General features: G+C 51.1%; 1 protein-coding gene across 1 annotated transcript in view; it reads right to left on the bottom strand.

Moving 5' to 3' along the window:
• Positions 1 to 1,905: 1,905 nt before the first annotated feature.
• Positions 1,906 to 23,366, bottom strand: part of HSPA12A (heat shock protein family A (Hsp70) member 12A) — a 69,305-nt gene continuing 47,844 nt past the window's right edge. The window contains exons 6-12 of the mRNA XM_024121579.2: positions 21,612 to 21,728; positions 13,446 to 13,617; positions 9,775 to 9,861; positions 8,875 to 8,979; positions 7,885 to 8,143; positions 7,085 to 7,188; positions 1,906 to 6,141 (exon numbers count right to left, since the gene is read on the bottom strand). Coding sequence (XP_023977347.1) covers positions 5,504 to 6,141; positions 7,085 to 7,188; positions 7,885 to 8,143; positions 8,875 to 8,979; positions 9,775 to 9,861; positions 13,446 to 13,617; positions 21,612 to 21,728 — 1,482 coding nt within the window. The 3' untranslated portion in view covers positions 1,906 to 5,503. The remainder of the gene's footprint in view (positions 6,142 to 7,084; positions 7,189 to 7,884; positions 8,144 to 8,874; positions 8,980 to 9,774; positions 9,862 to 13,445; positions 13,618 to 21,611; positions 21,729 to 23,366) is intronic.

Below are 23,366 nucleotides of genomic sequence, written 5' to 3' on the forward strand. Positions count from 1 at the left end.
CTGGGCTGCGGGGAGAGGATTGGCGGGAACAGGCCTTGGCGGGGGCGGGGGAAGCAGCCTGGGAGGGAAGCAGAGGCCTGTGTCCCAGACGGCTTCCCCTGGGCTTCTCACAGCCCTGTCCTCCTAGCCTTGTGTCTCTTACTAGGAGAATCTCCGGAGGGCCAGGACAGGTAACCGGGCAGAAAGGGACAAAGCACCAAAATGAAGGATTCCGGGAAGGTGGAGCCATACTCCTTCTAACCATCCTCATTTTATGGGAGATGAGCTTTCTTCTCAGTGGATTGAAACTGTAAACTACAGACTGGCACTTGCCACGGGCACTTGCCATCTACAAGGATTAATTCAGGTGCTAATGAAGTTGCTGACTTTCAACACCCCCCGAAAGGAGTTCAGGGTGGAGAGCAGACAAGAGGCGCCCTGTGCTCCGGGAAGAACTGGCAGAACAGGTCTTCAGAGAGTTAGATACTTGCAGGAGCCGATTTTATTTTATGAGCCCAATTCTTGCATCGCCTCGTATCTAGAAAAGCACTAAAATCCTTCATGGTGACGTCTGCTCCTCGTGACTAGCAGTAACCTTCACGAGACTAGCAGAAACCTGCAAAAACATATGTGTCTGACTGCATGTACTCCCTCTTCACCAAAATCACATCTATACTGACTTCCCCCCCCTACCTCTTCAGAGCTATCTGAAATGCTGTCTCCCAGGCTATAGCCCTCATTTCGTCCCAAGTAAAACTTAGCTCTCAACTCTCACATCGTGCATTTGTTTTAAGTCGACAAAACGAAGATGCCCACTGTGTGACAAGAGGCGCCCTGTGCTCCGGGAAGAACTGGCAGAACAGGTCTTCAGAGAGTTAGACACTTGCAGGAGCCGATTTTATTTTATGAGCCCAATTCTTGCATCGCCTCGTATCTAGAAAAGCACTAAAATCCTTCATGGTGACGTCTGCTCCTCGTGACTAGCAGTAACCTTCACGAGACTAGCAGAAACCTGCAAAAACATGTGTCTGACTGCATGTACTCCCTCTTCACCAAAATCACATCTATACTGACTTCCCCCACCTACCTCTTCAGAGCTATCTGAAATGCTGTCTCCCAGGCTATAGCCCTCATTTCGTCCCAAGTAAAACTTAGCTCTCAACTCTCACATCGTGCATTTGTTTTAAGTCGACAAAACGAAGATGCCCACTGTGTGACCCAGATCCAGGGATTGAGTGGCCTTTACAGACTGCTAGTCCCAGCCGCTCCCTACAGATGAGGAAACGGCAGCCAGACTGCCTGCTGGCTCTACTTTGCAATACACGTCTGTATGACTGCACATCCTGGCCTTCCCAACCGCTCCTCATGGGAACTAAACTTCAGATGGAAGCTGGTGCAGCTACCCACTTAGGAAGAACCCATTTATACCTCCCTCGGGGTCCTAGGGCCCGCCTCAGACTATCCAGAAACTTCTAGAGCCAACTCTGGAGGGTGACCCAGACATAGAGCCTGGAATAAACCCAAGGCCCTAGTTGCAGCGGCCACCTAGTTGTGCCTGCTAGGATACCAGAGGACAAGGCATCAGTCCTTGGCCTTCCGCTTTTTTTTTTTTAATGACCTTCATTTGGGTGCAGTGGAGTTGTCAGTTGTCACTGTGGCTTATCTGCCTTCTGTCTGGCAAGGTTGCTTTCTTTGGCTTCAAGGGAAAAGGGGTTCATGGATGTCAATGGAGGCTTGGTTCCCGGTGAACAGAGGAGCCAGTCTTATTGGAATGAAAGTTAATAAAGCTTGCAATACCTAGGAAAAGACCTGAAAATCAATTTCCATCTGAGATGGGGTAGAGGGGAAAGTCAGTAATGTATCTATAATTCCATTTACGAATTCAGAGTGCAAAAAAAAAAGTGTGGGCCACATGAGATCCAGAGTTTTGCTTTATTAGACATCTGTGAAGACAGTTTGCAGGTACAGTCAAATTGTGAATTGCTGCCAAGTTCCGTGAAGTTTGAATTTATCGTGAACAAGACCCCAGTGGCCGTTATTTTAGAATATATTTCCATATTCCAAGCAGATAAGAGATATGATGTTATGGCCAACAACTTTTATACTAGTCATCCACTTCAGCCATTTCCCAGCATAAATATGCAGCTTAATCACAGCTATTTCATCTCCACAATGTGTGATTCGATCGATCTTCAGCTAATAATGCATTTTGACTCCTGTTTATATAGGTGCATGCGATTCTTTGCCACCCTGGCAATTAACCAGACCTGGACTCTAAAAGCTAAACTTGATCTAAATAACATTCTAGGGGTAGGGCAGTCTCTGTACTCTGGATTCATCTTAGCCATCGGTCTGCAGAAACGCTTGTATGTTTCCTCTTTCCTCTCTTGTCCATCTGACATTCTTGTCTGACATTCAACATTTATTAATGCCTGCTGTGTACAGAAAGGGAAGTTACAAAGGAAACCCTTTGACAGTTCTGCTTCCAAGAAACTTGAACCTCAGATAATATGCCAGGGACAACTGAGTAAGGGGTTAAGACAACGGGCCTTTTAGAAACTTTCTAAGATTAGAAAATGTGTCCAAGTGTACCTATCCAGGGCTCTTACTCTAGAATATTTCTGTGGGGGAGAAGGGGAGAAGGGGTGGATTTGAGGATTCCCTCTAAGAAGTCTGACTATCAGGGCTGCATCTCTGGGGCAGAAGAAAATGCCGTAAAATCATCACCCCCTCTCCATCGTCTTTTTGCCAACATTGCAAATTTCAACCATTTCATTTAAGAGAAATCGTAGACAAGGAGACATCCTTAATGCAAGATGGGAAAGGCCTTACTTTAGTCAAGAAAAGGGCTTGACTCTATTACTCACACTTAGACTTAATCCAGTAGAAAAGCTGGATTTGTGTACCACCTGATTCCTTCCTTTGATTCTGGTGTCCTGAAAACATCACACTTGGCCTTCAGAGTGACTGCTTCGCCCCACAAGGAGCCGCTGACAACCCTGCAGGGACACAGAGTTTTCGGAGGTTTCTCTGCACAGTCACACGGCTTACAGAACCAGAATGTTCAGCTCTCAAAGACAGTTCAGGAGACTCGATACGTTATTATGCACCTTTAAATATAAACTGTGAACCTTTGGGAAGGATGTGTGTGTAGAAAGGTCGGATGGAGCTGTCAATCCAGCCGGTCTATTTCGTAGAGGATTCTGACCCCAGGCACCTCTGTCTGTTGCTTAGTCTGCACACACAGTCCATAGCTTAGCATCAGTACAAATCAATGTCTAGTAAGCACAATTAAGAAATGAAACCATGGAAACTTAAAGGCAGCAATGTCATCAACAAAATTCAAAGAGCATTTTCCCTTTTTTTTTTTAACAAGAGCACATTGTAGAAATCAAGATTCTGTACAATTTTCTAATATTATATGTACATAAAATTATATTACTTATAACTAAATGGAAAAGTCTTGTTTGTAGAGTATGGCTGGCAACACCAAAGAAAAGACCCACAGCATTTAGCTTTTGAAGCCGAGCAGGCAGCAAGAGAACCCTAGAGCACACATTTGTGTCTCGATGCGAAACCCCGCTACTAAGTATGTGACTAGCATTCTCTAGTTCTGTGGTTTGTTAGTGTTTCACATTCTAGTAGGGAATTCTGCAGCAAGCGATGTGAAAAAGAAGACACTTAGAATGAAGTTGGAAATGCTACTTAAAATCTGCATATGATAATGGGCTGTGATAATGGGTTTGTGAATCCAAGTTGCATTCAAAGTTAGTGGCTGAGTCATCCATCCTCCCCTCATTCATTATGCATGCCTCCGGTGATTTAAAATCGAATTAACTCCAGCCGGTGGAAAAGACAGCTTTGAACAGATCACACGGGCTGAGTCAGGTTCTTGATTTTTTCCTCAGTTGGCTCCTGAATGTTGAAGACTGGCTTTGCAAGTGGGGAAGGATGGAGAGCGGGCACACACACCAGTTGGTTCCTCAGCCCCATTCTTAGGCTGCCTTTCTTCCAATCTTTTCCCTCCCCAGGCCCTTCCTGTGAAGGTTAAAAGTGCCATCCCCAAGCCAGCTGGAGCTCCAGCCCGACTCACAAGAGGGCAACGTGTGGGATTGTGGTCCTTTACTTGTAGACTCACTCCCTAAGGGAACCCAACTGGAAGCTGCAGGCTCTGGTCTGTGCCCCAGCTTTCCAAAACCCTAAAGTTAGGAGTTTTCAAATTCCAATTGAACCACAGTCCCCTGTGGCATTTACTAAAAATTGCAGATTCTGGTTCCCCTCTCCAAGACTTGAGTTCATAAAAGGGATAGAATCCAGGAACCTGTTTTTCAGAGGCACCCAGGCAGTTCTTGCACGGAAGAGCCACAGATCTGCTTTGAAAAAACCCAGCTCCGTTCACTAAGTACAGATCTCTGAGTGCCTTTAGATAGACTCTTCAGTTCTAGTTTTAAAACTGAAGATTTTAACGAAACATTTCGTTAAACAGATTCTCTGCCCATGTATCACCAATGTATTCTCTTCAAAATGTGTAAATAAATGGCCAAATCTCTTAGGGCAAGCAGGGAGGAGAGAGTTAGTTTAAGATACGTGTGCCTGTCAAGGGGAGGGGCTGTTCCGGACTCCCGGGCTTGGTGATGTGAACAAGGCAAACTGCAACTTCATTTTCTCACCCAGAATCCTACTAAGGTTAACTCAAATTACTTATGAATTCAGATATCAGGATTTGGCCTCTGGGGAGTTCTATCACAGCATATAATTTGGGATATGTCACTAGCTCAATATCCATTTCCCTCGAAGCAAATTTTTACCTGCCGAAAAGTAGAGGTGTCAGCTCTCCCACTCACAAATCCTAGTGGATTAGCTGAAGCTACAGTTATTCCTCACTAAACCTTTCTGGAATTTAAATTATGAGAACCTAAAATAGCGCCCAGTGTAGGCAGTCTTCTCCCACCAGCTAAAAACCCTCCAAGTTCCCAGTGAATCATCACTTTTAGTCACACCATGATGAAAAGAAATTAACTGCAGATGGATGGCATTTTATATCGACTGCCGTCCAAAATACGTAAAAAAGAAAAGTCTCAAGGGAGATGAAGAATCTCCTCCTGGCTCAAAGATCTTATCTCAAATCTGGAAGGATCGCGACCGGGCATCCTAAGTTCTACATAAGGGAGAGCTCTTCGACCCAAGCCCGATCGCTGCTGCAGAAATGTACTGATTCCCTTGTGGGGTGGCGGGGCGGGGGCGGGGGGTGTTTCACCACTTCGTACCTATGAACACTAGCTGCTTTTCTGCGATCCTCAAATTCCTTATTTCCTAACCTCCATCTTCACTGCCAACAGTTTTTCTGACTCCAGCGTGCCCTCAAAAACCCCTAATTATTTCTAGCCCTGGCTGTTCTCACCTTCCCTGCTGAAATTCAGACGGGTGCCGGCTAAGGGTCAAGGGCAGGGAAAGAGCAGTCAGGGTTGAGGTCAGCAGATGCAGGCGAGCTGAGTCCGAGGGGACAGGCGGCGCGGAGGGCCGGTTAGTAATTTAAGAAGTCGATCCCAACCTTGACACTCTTGGAGGTGGCTATATCAACGGCCGTGGCCTTGATCTCGGTGTCCCCGAACTGCATGAGGGTCTGGATCTCCCTGCGGGTGGGCACGGCGGTGCCGCCGGCCCCCGTGAGATCGAGGCGCAGCGTGCCGCACTTCTTCACCCCGGGGTCGGTGATGAAACTCACGTCGTCGAGCTCAGAGCTGTAGATGTTGATGACGATGACCAGCTGGGAGGGCTTGGCCGGGGTGTAGCTGCGCTTGACCAGCTCGCCCAGGGCCACGGACTGGTCGGCGGAGATGAACTTGTCGAAGACGTCGGTGCACCAGCGAGTGCCGTCCTTCACCAGCAGCTTCTCGGGCGGGTGCTTGCCCTCCACGTAGCGGTTCAGCACCCCAACCCCGTAGGTGAGCGGGGACCGGCGCACCTTGATGACGGCGGGGTCCAGGCCAAAGAGGACAGCGCCCTTGAGGATGGTGAGGCCCACGTCCTGGGGGATGATGATACGGCACTTGTCGCTAAAGGCGGCCTGCACCGCCTGCTGCAGGAGGGGCGCCTCGGCGAAGCCGCCCACCAGGAAGAGGAACTTGACCGTGGACACCTCCGGCTTCTGAAACAGGTCCCCTGAAGGGGAAGAGGAAGGGACAGAGACCTGTCACCAGAAGCCATGGGGGATTGGGTGGCCTGAGAATGTGGAGAATGGACAAAGCCGCTGGGGCCAGCTGGAGGACAGGCTTAGTCTGACCTTGTTGAACGGAATATTTTTGCAGAGCCAATCTTTTAAAGAAAGGAGGGGTTTGTACGTCAATATGCTCAGGAATAAAAACCAAAGCTACTGCTAAGTAGAAACCCATTTTAACAGCTAGACAGTGATCAGTTTATGTAGTTCTTTGTTACACATAAATGAATGCCCCTTGCCCTCTCCAAACCTGCGGTTCTGTTAAGGCAGGCTGTTATCAATATCATTCTTTGATTTTCATAACATTCCCATCCCACCTCTAAGAGTTCTCTGACTGTGTAGGTGCAGGGTGGGAAGTGTGTGGAGGGCCTGGATACTGAAAGAGGCCCCTGGTGAGTCTACTCTGTGTCCCTGGGCGAGGGCCCCCGAGGGAGCAGGTTAACCGCACGGCCAGATTCTGTTTGCTCTCTTGTGCGAGACCTTTCTTTGGTTTACACAACAGCTCCTCCTCCCTAGCAGAGGTTGTGGTTGCTAATTTGTCCTGATACAGCAAAGACCATCCATTCCCTAAGGCCTGTCACTCGATGATAATATTGCTTTAGATCTCCCGGCTCTCTGACTTTTGAAGCCAAATGGAAGCCCAAGTGAGAACAGGCTCTGGGCTGCTTTGCAGTACCTGAGGTGAGGGATCCACAGCCAGTGCCCAGCAACCGCCCTCATGCATGCCCAGGCCCTGCCCACTCCTGCCGGGGCCCTGGCCTGCGGCTCCGAGACCCAGACCCCCTGCCATCCTGACTTCACATATACTGGTTGGTGATACTGGAAACACATCAGTCCCCATTCTTGGCTCTGCCTCACTGAGTGCCCGAGCCCTGGCTGATCACTTACGGAGATGCTCAATGATGCTATCGATGGTCGGCTTAAAAAGGGCATTCATGGCATCTGGACTCATCCTCAGCATCCCCTGCGAGGACCACTTCACAAAATCCACGCTGTGGAGGCATGACAGACAGACAATGAGCGGTGAGGGTATAAAGGATACCCAGGCTAACCTGCATAGTCATGGGCCCTGGTAGAATGGTGGTCACATCCAAGGGGGCCGAAGGGGGCTTGAACGTCCAAAGAACCCTTAGAAATACACTAGGCCACCGGGACCTAGACCCTTAGAAGCTCCAAAGCTAAGGCATAACCTCTTCTGTTTCTCTTTGCTTTTGCCTGTGGCCAACATTCCCCTGAGACAGTGGAAGCCAAAGTCTAGCGCAGGAGGCAGGGTGATAAATAATTCAACCAATATTTACCGAGCACCTACTCCCTATGCATCAGGTTCTGTTGTAGACACTGGGGATAAAGCAGGGCCCCAAACAGACAAACTCCCCTGATTTCATACAGCTTATCCTTTTAGTGTGTAGTCATAGCTGACACAGAGATAGTGTATCTTCCAGGTCTCAGGCATTGTGCTGAGCATATATGAATACATTTCATCCTCACAACAACCCTCTGAGGTAAGTGGAATTATCATGCCCATTTTCCAGGTGAAAAAAACTAAGGAACAAAAAAGTTGAGTCACTTGCCCAAGGTCACACAGCAAGTGTGTAGGACTGGAACTCCGAGTCCACACCACCTGCCTCCTCGCCATGAACACAATCTACCCCCTAGACTGTCCTGAGCCAAACACGAGCCCAGCTCACTTGCTCTTCCTCAAGGCGTGCTCCACACTGTGCCCACGGAACTTCTTGTAGTAGTCAATGAAGGAGAAGGGCAGGGTGATGTTCAGCGGGTTAGTTCGGTCCGGGGCGGCTGCCCTTTTGCGAGACTCAAATGCAATCATTAAGTCAACCCAGGCCGCAGGACGCTTGATTTTGAATTGCTCAATAAAATCCTCTCCGAATATTTTACACAGAAGCTTTTCAAATTCATAATCTACTCCTAAAGATCCATAGGCTCCACCTGAGTCAAGAACAAAATGGGAGACCACTATGTTAAAAACGGTCAGAGATGGAGTCCGGAGTCTGAGAAGCAGCCGCCTACCCTGGGTTCTGGGTTCTGCTCAAAGACAGCAGCACAGACTTGGACCCACTTTGCCAGCAGACCGCAGCTATGCGTTTTTACTTACACTTTAAAACCCTGAGGTTCTTCTCATTCCACGTGGAGAAACTTTCCTACAGAAATCACTCGTCAACAATCTGTTTAAGATCAATTACATTTTAAATAAAATCAATACGTTTAACTAACGTATTGGAGCATCATGCTATTCCCACCCAAGAAATCCAAGGACAGTGTCTGGAAAACCAGCAGACCTCACTTAGTCCCTGTGATCTACTAGTTACTCATGCCCCCCACCACCAAGAAGAAGAGAATGTTCTTTGGTTTGATGATCTTGATCCAAGACCAGGCATCGTGGGACCTCCCTAGAAAGCTTCACCAAATCACAGGTGACAGTCACGGCGAGGATCTGAAACAGGCTCACTTTATGCCCAAACCCAAGTTATGGTGGTTTGTGTTTTAAAGGCCATTTAACTGCATTTTGCTCTCTGGTCTCATGCATCCGTATCCTCTACTGCCTGTTAATTCCACATGCTGGTGGCACTGAAAGAATGAGATACTGAGAGAAATCTGAAATGGGTAAAACAGCTCAGGTATGAGAAAATTAGCCATTTTTCTCATTTTCTCAGGCTTACCTGTCGCTTTGTACAGTTCTTTAAGGTGTCCCTCCGGTAACCGTATCTGATGGACTGTCAGGTCTACGGTGCCACCGCCACTGTCCACTACCACGTACTTGTCACCTGGTACAAAAACAGCCAACCTTTATATAGACCACTTGTCCATCATGTCCTGGAACAAGCTGGCAGGATGACTTGGTGTACTCAGCTAAGCGCCATCAACACTCATTAGTACAATCGCTTTGCTAATTAGCCACACAGTGAGTTATTCATGACTAAAGAGATGAGATAGTGTCTGCCCAGAAGTGCTGGTTAGCATGGATGATGAACCCAGATGAGTGAATCTTTAGGACTAAAGCATTCAGGTCATGCGCTGCTGCATACCTGGCACGTGTGGACCACTTCCTGCCAAGTTAATAGCACCATCAAATGACCTGCTGTTTAGCACAAGACTCGCTCTGGAACTGGTGAGTTCCAATTCCTACTTTTCTTCTGAAGAACCTATATGGTTTTAGAACATGCAAAATTACAGCTCCAGAAAGAGCTCCCTTGGGCTTCCCTGGTGGCGCAGTGGTTGAGAGTCCGCCTGCCAATGCAGGGGACGCGGGTTCGTGCCCCGGTATGGGAGGATCCCACATGCCGCGGAGCGGCTGGGCCCGTTAGCCATGGCCACTGGGCCTGCGCGTCCGGAGCCTGTGCCCCGCAACGGGAGAGGCCCCAACGGTGAGAGGCCCGTGTACCTCAAAAAAAAAAAAAAAAAAAGAGCTCTTCTCTCCCTGGGCGAGTGGTCTGTAAAACCAACTGATTTGGAACATTTTCCAAAAGTACAAAAGGAACAAATAGAAATGCATTTTTGCCAGCAGTCCACACACACACACACACAATCCAGCAGGGGCAAAGGACGTTTAAGGATGCTACCTTCCTCCAGCTCAGACCAGATTTCTCCTATGACATTCTCCACCAAAAAGGTTCGACTCTGCCGATTACGTCGTGTGTGTTCCTTAGCTAGTGGCCAACAGAAAGAAAATAACGATGGGTAAGAAAACATGAAAGAGCTGGAAGTCACCTGCAGTCCGTGGAGGTAAAAGAGCATGGGAGGTTTAGGAACAGAACATTTGGTGATACTTGATCAAAATGATTACATAAATACAACATAGAGAATGACAAAGTCAGCTCTTCCAGAGCAAGTAGCTATTTCCACCAGCCTTCATCAATTCATCTGCCTGGCAGCTTTGGCCAGTGCCCTGCTGAAAAGCTTACCCTGATGAGATTCCCTTCCTCCAGGGACACTTTCAGGGGAATGCGAATAAAATAGGCCAATTTCCTGGCTTTGCTGCCCCAGTGAGGAGGCAGTCTGCCAAGCAGCCTTCAGTGCGCTTGGTTAAATAATTTCACATCAAGCAGCTTTGTCTGCTACAAGGAATGCGGGGTATGTTTTCCTAATCTGGATCCTGGATAAACGGCCAGGAGCCCTTTCCAGACCCCGTTGAAGTCGACATGCTCTTCAGCCACAAGGTGGCGCTTCAGCCACAAGGTGGCACGGCTGAACCTAGAAAAGTCGGCGCCGCCTTTTTCCTGCACACGGCGGGACAACCTGGGGGTGGCTCGGGGTACTCAGTGGCTGTGACTCGCATGGGTATTTCATCTCCCGCAGGCCTCCTGACAGCCCCGTGAGGCGGACAGGCACAAATCATATCGCCCTGTGTTCAGACGGGGAAACCAGGGCAGGGAGGTCAAGGGACTTGCAGTTCCCACGACTCTGTCTTGTAGCCTGAAATTAACCCTCAGACCACGGACCCCCTCTGCCTTTGAGATTTAACAATTTAGAGTGAAGTCTGAAAAAGCAGAATCGGAATACGAATGTGAAGAGGTGGGAAAGGTGCTGTGAGAGGGAGCCTGGGAAGCAGCAGCAGAGCACAGGCACGACGGGAATTCGGGCAAATCACTTAACGTCTCTCACAGACAGTGCAGCGACCAGCCGTCTGATTTATCCTCAGCACCCACTGTGACACCAGGCACACAGCAGGTGATAAGGAAGGCAAAGCACCAAGTATGAGACTGGGAACCCAACAAATGATCACTACAATGAACAATTTAGAGCAAGCCTGGTTTTACAGACGAAGGCTCTGTCCACCACTCTGCTGTCCCATCCCACAAGTGTCCTCCCGACCAAGCTTTTTAGTCCCTAAAGCCCTACACATCCATCCATTGCTGGTTATCCAATAAAGAACCCTTGACCCTCCAGCCTCCCTCAGCAAGGAGCACAGTGTTTGCAAAACATCTTCTCTGGGGATTAGAATGGCAAACATCGGGCCAGCCTTAAGTTCCTCAAGCTCTGGTTTGCAGCGGAGAGGCCGCGCCCCCCCACCCCCGGTTAGGGATCTCCAAACTCAGGGCTTCTCTGCTGTTCCCCACACCAGCTCCAGATGAACTTATATTGCACACCTTGTAGTGGGCATTGGTTTTCTAAAACAATCTAGATGACTAACGAAATGGCATTCATAAAAAACGGCCTAGTGAGGCTAATAAAACATGTTTTAAGCTTCAAAAAATTATCTCATTTTTCGGGCAAATTAAGCCCAAGATTGTGAAAAATGCAGCCTTTTCTCATCTCATTAAGTCTTTTCGGACTAAAATAATACCGACAGCAAACCCTGCAGTGCTGGGGGCAGAGTGCCAGCTCTGGTCTCCTCGGTGGTGGCCACTGGGCGTCCATCAGGGAGAAGCATCAGAGGACAGAAAACAGCCAGGGGGTCTCAGGGTATTAATGCCATCTTGGGTATACCGGATCAAGTGCTCTGCCAGGCCTCCGCACATAGCAAGCACCCCGTCCTTCCGGGAGACAGGTTCCCACCGTAAAGCAAGGCTGAGACAGAACCCCTGTCTCACTGCCCCTCTGAGGGATGGTGGCCAACAATTTGAGGATTTCAAAAACCAAAGACACCCCTCTGAGCACAGGAAACAGTAAATCCCACAGGGCACAGGACACAGACACAGGGCAGTGTGAGGGTACGTAGGATATGTTAAAGGAAGGGAACCAAAAACTGAGCTCTCGGGGAAGGCAGGCATTCAAAAAAATGTCCCCCTCAAATGTGAACGTTATACTTAAGAAGTGTCAAGGAATGCTGTGTTGAATTAGCTCATTCTGACATGAGCTGCTGTTTATGAACAATTGCGTTAAGAATCAGCATATGAAATATAGAGCCCAGTCAGTCACTCCTCTCTTTTCCAGTTACAACAATGAAGAAGGAAATTTAAATAACGAGATCATCCTGAGTATTTAAAACATGAATGCATTGGATTTAGTTAGCAGTGAGGCCAGCCTTGGCATGCTGGGGAGGCCAAGCATTGTGAGAAAAAGGCAAATCAAGCCCTCAGACTTAGAGGGAAGCCCGTTTCCATTCATTCTGGGTGAACGAGATCCAGAGTGCGAACACATGGCCCCAGCAGGCTGAGGCAGCAGCCTGGGGACAAGAGAACTTCTTGCCACTGTCTCGTGGCTGAGGCTCACAGACGCCTCCATCCTGGGTTAAAAATGCAGAGCAGTGGCTGCCGGGGCGGAGTCACCCTGTGAAGAGGAAGAGAGGCCTGTCTGGGCAGGAATGTGTGCCTGCAAAGCGTGAGCCTGGGCCCCAGCACCCCGGGTAGTGCAGAGACCAGCATTGGGAAGAGGACCAAGAAAAGCTTGGGACCAACCGGTGACCGTCCTCACTGATGGCATCCCTCTCCTCCTGGGCCTGGGCCTGGGCCTTGCAGGGCAGGATGGAGATGGGCTTGGGCGATGGGGGGTTTTCTGTCCTCGGAGCCCTCACCCGGGCGCAGAGCTCAGAGCTGGGGCGCACAGCGCCACCGCCCCAGCTCCCATCAGCTTCCATGCTCACTCACGTGGCTCTGAGTGATCCAGGGTGTCTGCAGACTCCGTGGCCCTGGACAGACCGACGGAGCCCTGCATTCCAGGGAAAACAGTCCTGAGGCACAAGATTGTGAGCAACTTGCATAGAGTAAACAGTAAAGAGAAAAAGGCCCTTAAAATGCCCGTCCCGGGTGTCCATGGGCGGTGCTACTTGCTACGGCTAAATGAGCACCAGCCCCTCAGGAAAAGTCAGCCCTTTCCATCTCTAGTTTCAACTCTCGCCAGGTTTATAGTTAAGACACACAATGAGCTCATCACACACGAAGCGGCCCCAATGAGTGAGTCAGCAATAAATCAACAATCTTAACGGAGGAATTAATAACAAGCAAGTGGGACTAGATTAAGAATCAGTTAATAGAGAGGAGAGATTAAACGCCCAGTAAAATGCAAGGCTGAGAGCTGCTCTCAGGCCACCCTTGGGTTCTTGGAGAGAAGTGCCCTCCCCTAAGGTACTCGGGTGGGTGATGAACTAGGGTGACCACTGCTGAGTTTACGGGGGTCCTTGGAGGGGCCAGGTGGGGGGGCTGAGCACAGAGATACTTAAGGGCCAACCTCCCTCAGAAGCACCTTGATTTCTCACGACCGCACTGAGTGCCTTTAAAACTCCAAGGCACAGAAACATGCAGGGGGCTGGAGGGAAGAGAGCGGGGAGGGGGAGAGAGAGAGCAGGAGGTACCCTGTGCAAACCCAGCTCCTACTGTGTCACTGGAGCTGTACCCATTGACCGTGGCCTTGCTGCTCAGCTCAATCATCTGGTGCAACCGCAGCTTCCGGCAGTAGATGGAGGCCGCCTCGGGCTCCAAGGCAATGATGAGCTGCTCCGAGTTCTCGGGGGAAGCCAGGCCTGCCTGGAAGACAGAAGGCAAGGCTGGCACCCAGGCTCCCTGGCCAGGACCCCTCCAAGGACACCCACGCCTTGGGCTGACACCCCGCAAGGAAGGGACACTCACACTCTGCTTGTTTGGGAAATTCCCTCCACAGGCCTCTCCAGAGCCTAAAATCGGGGGTGATCGGGTGCTGGTCCCCAAGCCAGGTACCCAAACGTCACAGAGCGGGGAAAGAAAATGTACAAGCGCCCTTGGGAAATTCCAGGCTCTGTGAGCCTCAGGGCCTCCTGCATTGGGGGCCTGCTTGGCCCAGAACTGAGAAGCACAAAGGGGCAAAGGACCGAAAACTTTGAAAACCACCACGGGATGGAAGGCCGATGGTCTGTTTCCGGTGCCAGGACTACGTGGTCTGACCGAATCGTAGCAAACCCCAATCTTTGGTGGCCTAGGAAACAGAAGGGCCATCATTGGGCCTCAGCTATGCAAGCGTCTGATTCTGTTGTGTGGGAATCTGACCTGTTATCTCCAGAGCACCAGGGGGGCTGCAGGAGAAAGCCCCCCCCGGAATCCCACAGAGTCCCCGTCTCCTAGAGTGCAGGGGGAAAGGCCACTGACAGTAATCTTATTCAAAGCCTCTATCCCTTTCCCAGCAGAAACACTTCTGCCCCGTGACGTCCGGCTTGTCCCGGTCACAGCCCCTCCAGGCTTCACGAAGGGCAGCCAGGAGGCTCCGGGCCCAGCCTTTTGAGGATGCTCAGGGACACAGCCCGGCCTGGCCTCTCACCGCCTTGACCCGGAGCACGAGACCTAGCTTGCTTGGTGAAGCTGCCCAAGCTCACGGCTTTCCTCGGTTGCCAGCACGATGGGAAATAAAAACGAGCTCCTTCTATCCCCACCGTGTTTGCTGTCTTTGCTGCCATTGCCGAGGAAACCCGGGATGCGCCCTCGTGTGGCACCCACTTTGGGGAAGGCTCCCAGGTCTCCCCAGGCCCCGGGGGGATTAGTGGACTCATGTCGTCAACCAGGGACAAAGGTCTGCCTAACGTCACACATGTACAACGACCCGGGGCGGGGGGGAAGAGCTGGCCTAGAGTCCCAGGCATGGGTGGAAGGAGCTTAGGAGGGTCAATTACTGGGCAAGGAGGGGAGGGGAGTTCAGGTTAGAAATCAGAAATGCCTTTCGTCCAACCCCTTCACTTTATGAAGAAAGAAACCAAGGCTCGGAGAGGTAGGGCAACCAACTGTCCCGGTTTCCATGGGGCCCGGGCCTTGCAGTCTAAGACCGGGACAGTCTTAGGCTCCAGGGTATCCAAGAGAAGTGGCAGAGCCGCCCAGGCCCAGGTCTTGAGCCCTGCAGACCAGCTCTTTAATTGGTTCTCAGCTCTCCTGCTCTTAGTAACTCCAGGTACTGGGGTAGGGCCCAGGCCTCTGTACGTTGACAAAACCCGTGGGTGCCCCCAATACTCCTCCTGAACTGGTTGGAAGGTACGCTCTCTACTCATTTGCTCTGCCACGGTACGGCCTAGACCTGCTGTCATACATTGTCCCTAATAACCACACCCCAAACGAACCTGTTAATTACGTCTTAATGAGATACCATCGGCCGGCAGGTGACTGAAAATCTCCACTTTGCCGAAACCGTGGATGCCTCACAAGGGCGTGAATTACAAAACCAGATGGAACCGCACGCGCCTACACCCTCCGCCAGGAACCCGCCTCCTCCCTGCCTTGTACCCTTGGCTGAGGCCGACCACATGGGCAGCATCTGTGCCCATCAGCAGGGTCCCCAGGTCAAAGAGGCCAGGTCTGCCCTTAGCTTACACGGGTCAATAGGTTAGTGACACAGATGCGCGACAAGATTTCCCCATCCGAGGGAATAAAGGTGCCCCCTCCTCCAGCCTCACTTTCTCATAGGGTCTCCTTAGACACCCTCAGCACAAAGGCAGACCAAGGTTAAAATGCCTGATGAAATAGGACATGGGTTACACGTGTCAGGTGCCATCAGGAACAGTGAAACCTCTGAACCTTTATCCCCAGGATCCCAGAAGAAGAACTCCAAAGTGACACCAGGAGGAGCCCCATCTACAGAACAGCACTCGTGGACCGGTTCTTCTGTCCTCACGGGTTTGTACGTAAAGCCAAGGCCCTCCTAGAACAGAAGCTCACAGGCCCAGCTCCCACAACATGGGCTGAGAGGAAGGAGGAGAGACGCGTTACAAAGCAACAGTGGGCCCTGGATGTACAAGCCTCTCCTCCAAAGTTCAGGATGGAGGATAAACTTGGAGGAGGCTAGGGAGGGCAGAGCAGAGTGGTGCCCAGGACTCAGTGTGGAGGAAAGGCACGGGCTCTACCCACTCAAAAGGCACATTCCTGTCATCGTGTCCCACTGGGACGTCAACCAGCCAGGCAGCTCCCATGTGGCTGGTAAGAGCAACAGGGGCCTGGGCCCAGCGGGAATGGGGACGGCAGGGGACAAAGGAGAGCAGAAAATAGACGCCCTTATTCCCCTCCATGCCTACCCAGAAATTCTGAGCTGGATCTCTAACTTAGATGTGAAATATCTATGTGGAAAATCACATCAAGAGGTCCAGAGGAGTGAAGAGCCTGGAGTAAAATGTTAACATTTTACTCCAGGCTCTTCACTGGAGGGACAGGTGAAAGGCCCCCCGAGGGGTGCAGCCCACGCTGTTTGGGGCACATTCAGGTCAGCCTGCTTGTCTTTCACATCTTCAGGATGTGGGAGCATCCGGTGGGTGGGGGGTGGTCTCAGTCACACACCAGCTACCCTCGGACGCCCTTGAGTGAAGAGCCTGGAGTAAAATGTTAACATTTTACTCCAGGCTCTTCACTCAAGGGCGTCCGAGGGTAGCTGGTGTGTGACTGAGACCACCCCCCACCCACCGGATGCTCCCACATCCTGAAGATGTGAAAGACAAGCAGGCTGACCTGAATGTGCCCCAAACAGCGTGGGCTGCACCCCTCGGGGGGCCTTTCACCTGTCCCTCCCCAGCTGGGCAGACCTCAGCTCCACAGCAAAAGCTTTGACCCATTTCCATGGGGAGTTCCCCACAGTACCCTGCTCAGGATGCAGACAGAAGCAGAGGTGAAGAGGACCCCAAACCAGAGGGGAGGGGAAAGGCAAGGTCAGTGGGGGCCCCGGCAGTGCCTGGGAGACCCAGGACCAAGTAACCACACTCCTTTGCTTAAGCCAGGCCCCCTGTCCACTCCCCAGTGAGAGTGAGGGGCCGTGTCCCTACCAGCAAACTCTCATGGAGGCCACAGGGAGAGGTGAGGGGGAGGCAAAGGGAGGCAGCTGCCTCTGCACAGATTCCCAGTCACCAGGAGGCTTCCCAGAGCTGCCGGTGGGCTCCAAGAGAAGGAGGAAATACGAAAGTCTCTGCCAGACTCTCAGAAACCCAGATGTCTTTACCTCTGAGAGAAGGATCCAGTGCCCTGAAATGTAAGCTTTGTTTCCGCATGAAAACACTTGCCATCCTTCTCAGCAGCAGCCCTCTGTCCTGGCAGCTGGCAGGAGACCTGGGGGTCTTTTCCTGGGATCAGGCCAGGGTCAAATGGGGCAGGAGAGCTCTCTCTCCGCTCTCAGTAATTCTGCCTCTGGAGCTGGTATCTCAAGACCACTGTTCCGTTGCAATGTGAGCTCTCCCTCTGTTCGGCTCCCGGCCCAGCACCTAGCATATTCTGCCCCCGACTATAGACCCATGAGGACCTGTCTAGCCTCTCCTGCAAGATGGTACATTTTCTAAGGGTAGCAGTCAGGTCTTCTTGCCCCGGAGCACACGGTAGGTGCTCAGAGGGCAGCTGCCGAATGAATGAATCACCCATCCCTCCAGCCAGCCTTTATTCTCCAATTTCTGGCCCTTCTCCTGAGAGCATTTCAAACATGACCTGAGGATTCTGCAATCAGAAAGCATCTGAACAAGGAGGTTGCTACCCCATTTGACTTCTCCACGAATCTGGGCCAGCAAGAGCTCCATCGTAGTAGTTTTTTAGCGCTCTGCTTCCCGGTCACAAGCTCCACCTGAAAGGAGCAGGTGGGTGAGAAGACCGCACCCCAGGGAGGCCGAGGATGTGGGCAGTTACCACCTCGACCACTGCTCCTTGGCCCTGCAGTCAGCCAGGAAAATCCGCCAGGGGCTGTGTCCACAGCTGAGAAAAACAGCCAGACCAGCGGAGTGCTCAGCTGGCCTGGTGTCAAACTGCAAAGAGCTACAGCTGCACAGCTTCTGAGTGTCATGGGGTTGGGTTTCTTTCCTGATGTGATTATTTTTCACTGCAGTTTGTTCAGAAAGGGAGGCAAATGCAAGCTGCAACTCCGTGTTAGAGGAGATCATCGTACGTTTATTTAACAGGTTTCTGGAACCTACTAGAGTTACACATTTTAGGCAAAATGCCTCTAGAAATACACTGGACTACCTCCTATGCATGATGTGCTCAGGAGGCAGTGGAACTACCTCCTCATTCTGGGTCTTTTCTGAGGGCCTCAGAAGAGGCATCAGCTTTTCCTTCTGCCACCATCTTTTCACTGAATGCTCTTAAAGGGTCTAAAGCTGTCCCGAGGCTGCGGATTATAAGAGATGGAGATTTAACCCACTTTCTCAACAATCACTTGACATAAGAGGAGTTCTGGAAGTTTCACAGATGAAACCGTCCCCATGTCAAGTGCTGGGCAGCCCTCACTGGCAGTGAATCTCAGTCCTCCAAGTGCAGGCCCCAGGCCCACCCCCTGCAGGCCTGCTTCTCCACGGGAGATGCTGCCCAGAGATTCGTCTCCTGGCTCTGGTCCAGGCCTCTTCCCCCTCCCCCAGGCCGGTGGAGGATGACGTTCAGCCTCCATGTGACTGTGCCATGAACTTGGGCTCGGGAGGCCTCCCATGAGCCCGGAAGGAGGGGCTCCATTTGCCGCAGGCAAGCGGGGTGGACAGACCAGTTTCCCAGCTGCTCTGACGGAGAACCATCCCACCTCCTCAACCTTCCTGTTCATCTGTCAGAAGCCAGGCCGACAGGCAGCACTTCAGGTGGAAGGGCTGGTGGGCACTCTCGGATTTCAGAAGCTGCGCGGGCCAAGAACTGTGTTCTTTGCTCACGTTCTGTATGTATCAGGTTTCTCCAGAGAAACAGAGCCAGTAGGATGTATGTATATGTAGAAAGAGATTTATTATAAGGAATTGGCTTACACGATTATGGAGACTGTCAAATCCCAAGACCTCAGTCGGCAAGCTGGACAACCAGGAGGGTCGATGGTATGATTCCCTTGCCGGCAGGCTCAAGACCCAGGAGGAGCCGGTATTTCAGTTGGAGTCCAAAGGCAGGGGGAAAACAATGTTCCAGTCTGAAGGCAGGCAGGCAGGCAGGCAGGCAGACAGGAGGAATTCCTTCTTATTTTATCTAGGAAGGTTCAGCCTTTTGTTCTCGTCAGGCCTTCCACTGATTGAATGAGACCCACCCACCTTAGGGAGGGCAACCTGCTCTATTCAATCGATTTAAATGTTAATCTCATCCTAAAACACACTCACAGCAACACTCAGAATGATGTCTGACCAAATATCTGGGTATCCCTAGGCCCAGTCAGGTTGACACATAAGAGTAACCATCACAGGTATGCATCTTTCTTACTCTGCATAATAAATGGGAGGTGAGGAGGGAGAGTTGGAGAGATGCTAATTTTGGAGAGTAGCAAGCTCCATTTCCATCTTGTCATGAAGACCCTCCCAGAAGACAGGCTAAAGAGGGTGCCCCTGATATGCCACCTGTCCTTGCCAGAAGTACAAATGGCTTCAATGAACCACTTGGATGCAAGTGATTTGAGAGCAGGGCTCCTGTCCTATGACTCGAGCACCTACCACAGTCCTGGCACAGGAGGCCCCCAGCACGGGCTGTTTAATGAATAAATGAATGAGTGAACAAAGAATGAATGAATGGTACCTGCCATCTTAAAATCCACCCAGTGACTGTAAACTGAACACAAGTATCAAATCAGAGCTACAAAGGGCCAAACATTAAGCTGCACAGAGACTGTCCGGGACAAACGTTACCCGGCATGGAGAGGACAGGCCGGTCCACAGGGTGTCTCTGGGCCTCAGGAAGCAAATTCCCCCATCCCCTCCATCCATGCTGGTCACCGGGGCCCTGCCCAGGAGCTGCTGGCCCTCCTACTGCCTGAGGTGCCGAAGCCCAGAGGATGCCACACCCGCCTCAGCCTGGTTTCCCCCTTGGCCTCCCCAGTGTAAGGGGCCTCTCCCCACACCGGCCCCACCCTCTCAGAGAGGCAGTCCTTGAAGAGCCGGCCCAGGGCTCCATGAGCCCCGACAAATCTACAAGTCACCGCACCTCTTTCTTTTTCAGGCTAAAAATGAGAACTGTCCCCTTTCCGGGTCACATGTTTGTTGCTGAAGTCTTCCCATGGGCTGGAAAATGAAAGTCAGAACCATGATTCTTGAGTATCCTTCCTGGGAAAACTCAGGATCCGGGGCTGTGTCTTAGCAGACAGCCATGTCCCAGTGTCCCATCTTTGGGTCTTTGGACACTGCCTGAAAGCTGACACCAAGGAAAAGCTCCCTGATGCCCAGGGCTCCCATGGACAGTGAAACTGCATCTGTGTCTCTTCCTTTTTAAAGAAGTTGCCTCTTTCGGGAACTTCCACCTTCTTCCTTCATCCCTATACAAACAAATCTATTTTTGGCAAACACAAAGACTGAGCCAGATTCTCACGCTGAACAGAGGAAGGGGAGAGCAGAGGAGCCAGCCTGGGGCAGGGCAGGGAAGGAAGGGAATGGGAGAGCACGGGGCGGGTGGGGGCGGAACACTGTCCTTCCTTGAACTCTACCTGCCGCCTGGAGAAAAGCCTCAAGCGTCCAGGACAATTCATGACGCCAAGATGCCTGGGGCCATTTGACTGTGTTCAGAGATCAGCGTTGATTAGATGGGTGTTTTGAAAGGAAAGGTTTATATTTATACATGTGGCCACAGACTCAACATCAAAGGTGTGTCTCCAGGGCAAGGTGGCTCTCTCCTGAGAGGTGTGGCAGGGGACAAGGGGACAACTATGACATTTGTGACTTTCCCCAGCCCACTCAGGTTGAAGGCTCTGAAAACTGATTCTCAGCACAGACTTGACCCAGGCCCCAGGGTCGGCTTTCATTTATTAACCCAGGGGACCAAGTACAACAGGGGCCAGCTCTGTCCCCTGGACCAGAACAGCAGGTCAGTACGGCCTGCCATTCTTGCCATGAAGTCAGACACTCATGGAAGCCCCGTCGTGGCACAGGTTGCCCGCAAACAATGTGAGGGTTGGAGGCCACGAGGGTTTTGGCACCAGTGGTGCCCCCTGCACCCACGAGGGATGGGCTGGCCGTCGACGCTGGAATGCTCTGTCTCCATGGCGCCATGTTGACTGGCGTGCTCCCTAACTGTACCACTGCCCTCACCCGGCTGTGGATGTCCTCCACCAGGCAGGTCCGGCAGCCCTCTCCCCTGTCTGGGGCGCCCGTACGTGCCGTGCCCCTGTGTTGCTCCTAAGATGAACCGTGCAGAGGACAATCGTACTTCCTTTATTTCCCAGCTGCACATGTGCAGCTTTCAGCCTCCACCAGGCTGATGTGCCTGGTCCATGGCCATTGGCCTTGTCTTTATTTCTTCCTTGTTCAAATATTCTTGTTCCCCAAGCCTTTCCCTTGAGGGTCCCACTTCCATTCACCCACAAATACCTCTGAACCTCAGTTTGCAATCCTAGCCCCAAGGAACCTACAGGGGCAACAAGACCTGGAAATGAATAAAGTCAGAAGGAAAACTGAGCCCAGCCCCTCCCCTTGTCTGTCTGACCCCCGCTGCTCCCCCAGGAGGAAGCTGAGGAATGGGAAGGCTCCTGGCCCCCTGCCTGTGGGAGACCGCTCGCTGCCTCCCCAAGGAAGCCTGTGAATGCTGGGGGACCCTGGAGTGGGGTGACAGCCACCGTCAGGTGCATCTTGGGCCCTGCTCTCCCCGAGCCCCACACTTACCTGGTAGGCAGCTTGTCTCATGAACTGCTTGGCGGGCTGTTTCCAGATGGCAGGCACTGTAATAACCCATCTGACATCAGAGTTCTCGAACTCTGAACCCGTCTGATCGCTCAGCTCCTAAAGCCAAGGAAAATGCAGCAGGTCAAGTGGACAGAGCTGGTCCTCCTGTGGCTTTGCTGAAAATCCAGGCTTCCTGGCCGTGAACTCTCGGGGCATCTATTCTGCGGCCCCCCGAACTTGTCAGCGTCAGGAACAAGAGTCTGTTTTCTGAATATACAGCAAACAGGGAGCTCCCAGCTCCTTCCACTCCCTGGATGTGGCTGCAGGTGGGAGACGGGCATATCTGAGGCCTTTGGCCACTTCCTAGTCATGTGACTTAGGGCAAGTGACAACCTCTCAGGCCTCAGCTTCCTTATCTGTGCAGTAGGGATAATAAGAAGCTCATACAGTTATTGGGAGGATTGATAATTTCCTGAGAGCTACACTTCCTGACAGCTTGCTCCAGTGTCAACCTTGTTAAGCCCTTTCCATACCTCAACCGCGTTAATCCACTTGAGAATCCTGTTAGGAAGAGATTAGCACTGCCCCTCTTCTACAGGTGGCAAACTAAGGCCTAGAACGTTCGGTATCTTCGTGACGATTGCCCAGCTAGAAAGTAGCAGAGCCAAAGTTTGGACCCAGACGCAGGTCTATCTTGACTTGAAAGGCCAAGGTCTTAACTAAATTGTCACTTCCGGTCTCGTATCTGAACAGTGTCTGGCCCACAGGAATGCTTAACGACTGGTAGCATTTGTTATCAGAGTTGTCACTGTCACCCACCTTACTGCAGGCCCAGCACATCAGTGGAGTTTTCCTGGCAGCATGGGAAGGGTAGGAACAACATGACCTAAGCAAGAACCGTGCTGCCCTTGACTTTCAGTTAATGTAAAGCCTACCTACAAAACAGAAACAGACTCACAGACATAGAGCTCAGACTCGTGGTTGCCAAGGGTGGGGGGACGGGGAGGTAGGGGAGAGAGAGGGATGGACTGGGAGTGTGGGGTTGGTAAATGCAAACTATTGCATTTAGAATGGATAAACAACAAGGTCCTACTGTATATGCAATCTCCTGGGATAAACTATAAAGGAAAAGAATATTTTTAAAAAAAGAATGTCTATATGTGTATAGCTGAGTCACTTTGCTGTACAGCAGAGATGGGTACAACATTGTAAATCAACTCTTCTTCAAAAAAAAGAAAATCAGTGGGACCCATGTGGATAAATAGGACGGGTGGAAGTATCAGAGGTTTCCACCAGGCCCAGGTAGACAAATATGTCTCTAGAATAGCTCTCAGACTCAGTATTCCCACCAGTAAAATGGGAAGAATAACACTAACCCACAGCGTTACTGGCAAGATTAAATGAGAACACACAGGGAACATCCGGCCCAGAGAAGACCTCTGACTGATGCTCATTCCTCCCTTCTCCTCCCCCCCTGTTGCCACATTCACCAGACAAATCTGAAATCAAACCTAAACACACACTAATGTGCTTCTGCATCAAAGTCCGCTCTGGGGACATATTTCAGAAGATTAATAGGCTGGCGATTTTCTTCCTAATGGGTATCTCATTTTCTCTATTGTTTCACATAGTTATCTTGGGGCTGACCCACCCTCTCACTGAACTAACTTCCTCTTTGATCAGTAAATTTTTTTTCATTTAAAAAAAACTTTTCATTTTTCATTGTGTGAAAATACACATAACATAAAATTCACC

Source organism: Physeter macrocephalus, chromosome 20 (assembly GCF_002837175.3).
Source record: "Physeter macrocephalus isolate SW-GA chromosome 20, ASM283717v5, whole genome shotgun sequence".
NCBI classification, from domain to species: domain Eukaryota; kingdom Metazoa; phylum Chordata; class Mammalia; order Artiodactyla; family Physeteridae; genus Physeter; species Physeter macrocephalus.